The 3122-nt window shown below is 45.6% G+C and overlaps 1 protein-coding gene across 1 annotated transcript; it reads right to left on the bottom strand.

Moving 5' to 3' along the window:
* Positions 1-1052: 1052 nt before the first annotated feature.
* LOC116193270 (cytochrome P450 94A2-like) lies at positions 1053-2899 on the bottom strand. Its single transcript, XM_031522087.1, has one exon. The coding sequence runs from the start codon at positions 2867-2869 to the stop codon at positions 1280-1282; it is 1590 nt and encodes a 529-aa protein (XP_031377947.1). The 5' UTR covers positions 2870-2899; the 3' UTR covers positions 1053-1279.
* Between the last annotated feature and the right edge of the window lie 223 nt (positions 2900-3122).

The following is a 3122-nucleotide window of genomic DNA, read 5'->3' as shown; positions in this document are numbered from 1 at the left end:
AATTTAGGAGTGGTTAAGGGAGTTAAGTTCAACTCATCCGTCACGTGAGATTTCCATCACGGTTGGCACGTGCAAGAAGACGATAGGACTAAAACATTTGACAGAATGGTGATTGAGGGACGAAAATCATGGCAAAAATTTTTGAGGGACCAAACCCAAGGTAACGGTATCTTTCAGGGACTGAAACCATACCTGACTCTTTTAATTTTGCATGGGTAGTATTGCGAGGGAGTGTTATGTATTTATTACGTACGCTTTTTTTTTTGCGGTGTGTACCATAGTATCCAGAAGCCCAATAAATTCTGACTAATTCAGTCGGGAGATCGAACATTAAAGGTTATTCTCCTAACAAACAAGTACGCTTCCCGGAGTTCGAACTTGTGTTCTCTTCCTTACGAGGGTGAGTTGCTTACCACTCAATTTTTGTTGATATTTATTACGTACGCTTTCATACGATTATTTCGGTTTCATATGAAAATATGACCCAAGAGGGTCGAGACCGAGAGATCTTACCATTTCCTTCTACAATTAGGCCGACTTATAGGATTGTTACCTTTAGTAGCGTTTACGTTCACGCGCCTGCAGCTAAAGCAAACGGTATTCTAGCCGTATATATAATCTAACCAAGGCTATGAGTTTTATTTTTTTTTTATTTTTTTTATTTTTTTTAAGCTGATTTAACCAGGTATGATCTGGGTACTACATGTGCCTGAAAAAGCAAGTATTTTCTGATGATTTCTATTAAAATGAGAAAATTTTATAATGCATCGACAATAATTAGTTCATGTAGTTTGGCGCTTAGTTTTTTCAAGTAAGTAAGGTATTATGTTCAATTTTTGTGAATGGAGAAAATCCTTGATTTACAGATTTTATCTCTTAATGAGTCAATTCGGCTCGATCTGGATTAGTCGGGCCTTATTAGGCTTCCAAATACAATGATACATAGTGAAAAATTTATAATGTAATCATTGTATGATAGTTGGTACAATTACTTTTTGAACTGTTGGATGACCAATTATTAATGCGGTTGAGCTTTTTTATTTCGCCAGTTATATGATAAGCTAACCTTTTCACGTTCTAAGGAAACAGGAATACAAAACTGCCATTATTTGCAAAGGGCGAGTGGGGATGGAAAATGCAAATAACCAACAACTTATCTTTTAATTCTTGCATTCTAATTGTGTTTTGTCCATCATCTCATTAAGATGATGAAACAACATCGAGCTAATTAACTAGTAGCATTGCTAATTAGCAAATCGAGAGCGAGTTAATTAGCATTTCACTTGCTACCCATCCTATGTTCAATTCTCACGGGGAACCCTCCTTTCATTTTCGATGTCAAGTCTGCGAAATACTCCGGCTTACGGCCTTGATCCAGCGCTGGCACAACATTGAACCGCTCCAGGACTCCGGCGACCACCCTTTTCATCTGGAGGAACGCCATCTCCTTCCCCAGACAGATCCTGGGCCCCGCTTGGAACACAGGATATAAATAATGATCTCTCCCGACGAAGTTCCACTTTCCAGGAATGTCGGCATCCTTCTCCAGCCACCTTTCAGGCCTGAACTCAGCCCAGTCCGGGCCCCAGAGCTCAGGCAATCTCCCCATCGCGTAGGGATGGTACACGACTCTCGTGCCCTTCTTCACTAACGTCCCATCAGGCAGAAAATCGTCCACCAGGGCTTCTTTTGTGTCCACCGGCACCGGCGGGTAGAGCCGCATACTCTCGCATAGGGCGGCATGCGTGTATACCATGTCTCTCATCTCATCGAGAACAGCTGTGCCTGAACCTGACTTCTCGCGTATTTCATTGAGAATCTCACGTTCCGCATCTGGGTTTTGAGAGATCAGCCAGAAGAACCACGTTAGGGCGGCCGAGGTCGTGTCCCGCCCTGCGTGTATGAAACTAATGACTATGTCTATGACAAAGTTCTCGTCCGAGTGACCCGACATCAGAAACCTCGACAGGATGTCCACCTCAACCTGATCATCGCTCGACTGTCTCACGATGAGCCGCTTCTTTTCGCGGATGAGATCCCTCGCAAAATCTCGTACACGTGAGACTGCCACCTTGAGCCGCTTCTCTGACCCCACTCCGAGAAGCCTCTTAAGCTTCCAGACTATCGGGAGGATCGAGTTGAGTCTCCCACTGCTTATTAGGACTGCCTCCTCGAACGCGTCCGCGAACTTCCCTTGTGGGAGGGATGGCAACAAGTAGGCAGGGTCATACCCGAATGCAATCTTACAGATGTTGTCGAACGTGAACCTCTGGAGGATGTCCTGCAAATCAAGGACGGTCTTGTTACCTGCAGCGGTAGCCATTATGGGGACGAGCCGGTCGGAGAGCTCCGTTTCGACTACGGTCTTGACAAACTTCCTTAGGGACTTGCGGTTGAACTCGTGGCTGGAGATCTGCCTCTGGATCTTCCACGTGTCTCCGTTCACATTGAAGATGCCGTCCCCGAGGAAGTCGTGGAGGCTCCGCCTGAGGAGCTCGCCCTTGGGGTAGATGTGGAAGTGGGTCTTGAGGATGTGGTGGACGTTGTCGGGGTCGGCCGTGAATACCTGCCGCTGGCCAAGGAAGCGGTGGAGGACGAAAGTGGCTGACGGGGAGCTTTGGATCATGTCGGATAGCCACTGGACCCGCCGCTCTCGGTTAGCATATATGGCGAAGTAGGAGCCGATAATCGGGTACGATCTCGGGAGTAGACTGGAACCCGAACTTCCATTAGGTTCTCCGGATTTCCGGGCCAACGAGTTGTTCTTGTTGCTGGTGAAGAGCAATGAGAAGATTAGGAAGAGAAATGAGGCTAAGAGCTCGGCAAACATCTCGAATATTTTGGTATAAGTGCGTGTGAGAGCTCTCATGCACTATGGTTGTGTGGAGAAGACATACAACATAGATGGCAATATATAGACGCCAATTCGGGACTTCAGCTCGATCATTAGACAATCGGCACTACTCTTAAGCCATTCACATCAGTCGATTGACAAAAGGATCCAAGTGGGGCCCATAAAAAAAAACACCCACCTTAAAATAGACACTGCACTTAACTTATGACGTAAATTTTATATCCCGTCACTCAATTATGTCTGAGAGCACCCGATAATCTTTTACAAG

This window comes from Punica granatum, chromosome 1, assembly GCF_007655135.1.
Source record: "Punica granatum isolate Tunisia-2019 chromosome 1, ASM765513v2, whole genome shotgun sequence".
NCBI classification, from domain to species: Eukaryota; Viridiplantae; Streptophyta; class Magnoliopsida; order Myrtales; family Lythraceae; genus Punica; species Punica granatum.
Note: the sequence above shows the minus strand (reverse complement) of the source record. Positions and strands in the feature narration are given on the sequence as shown.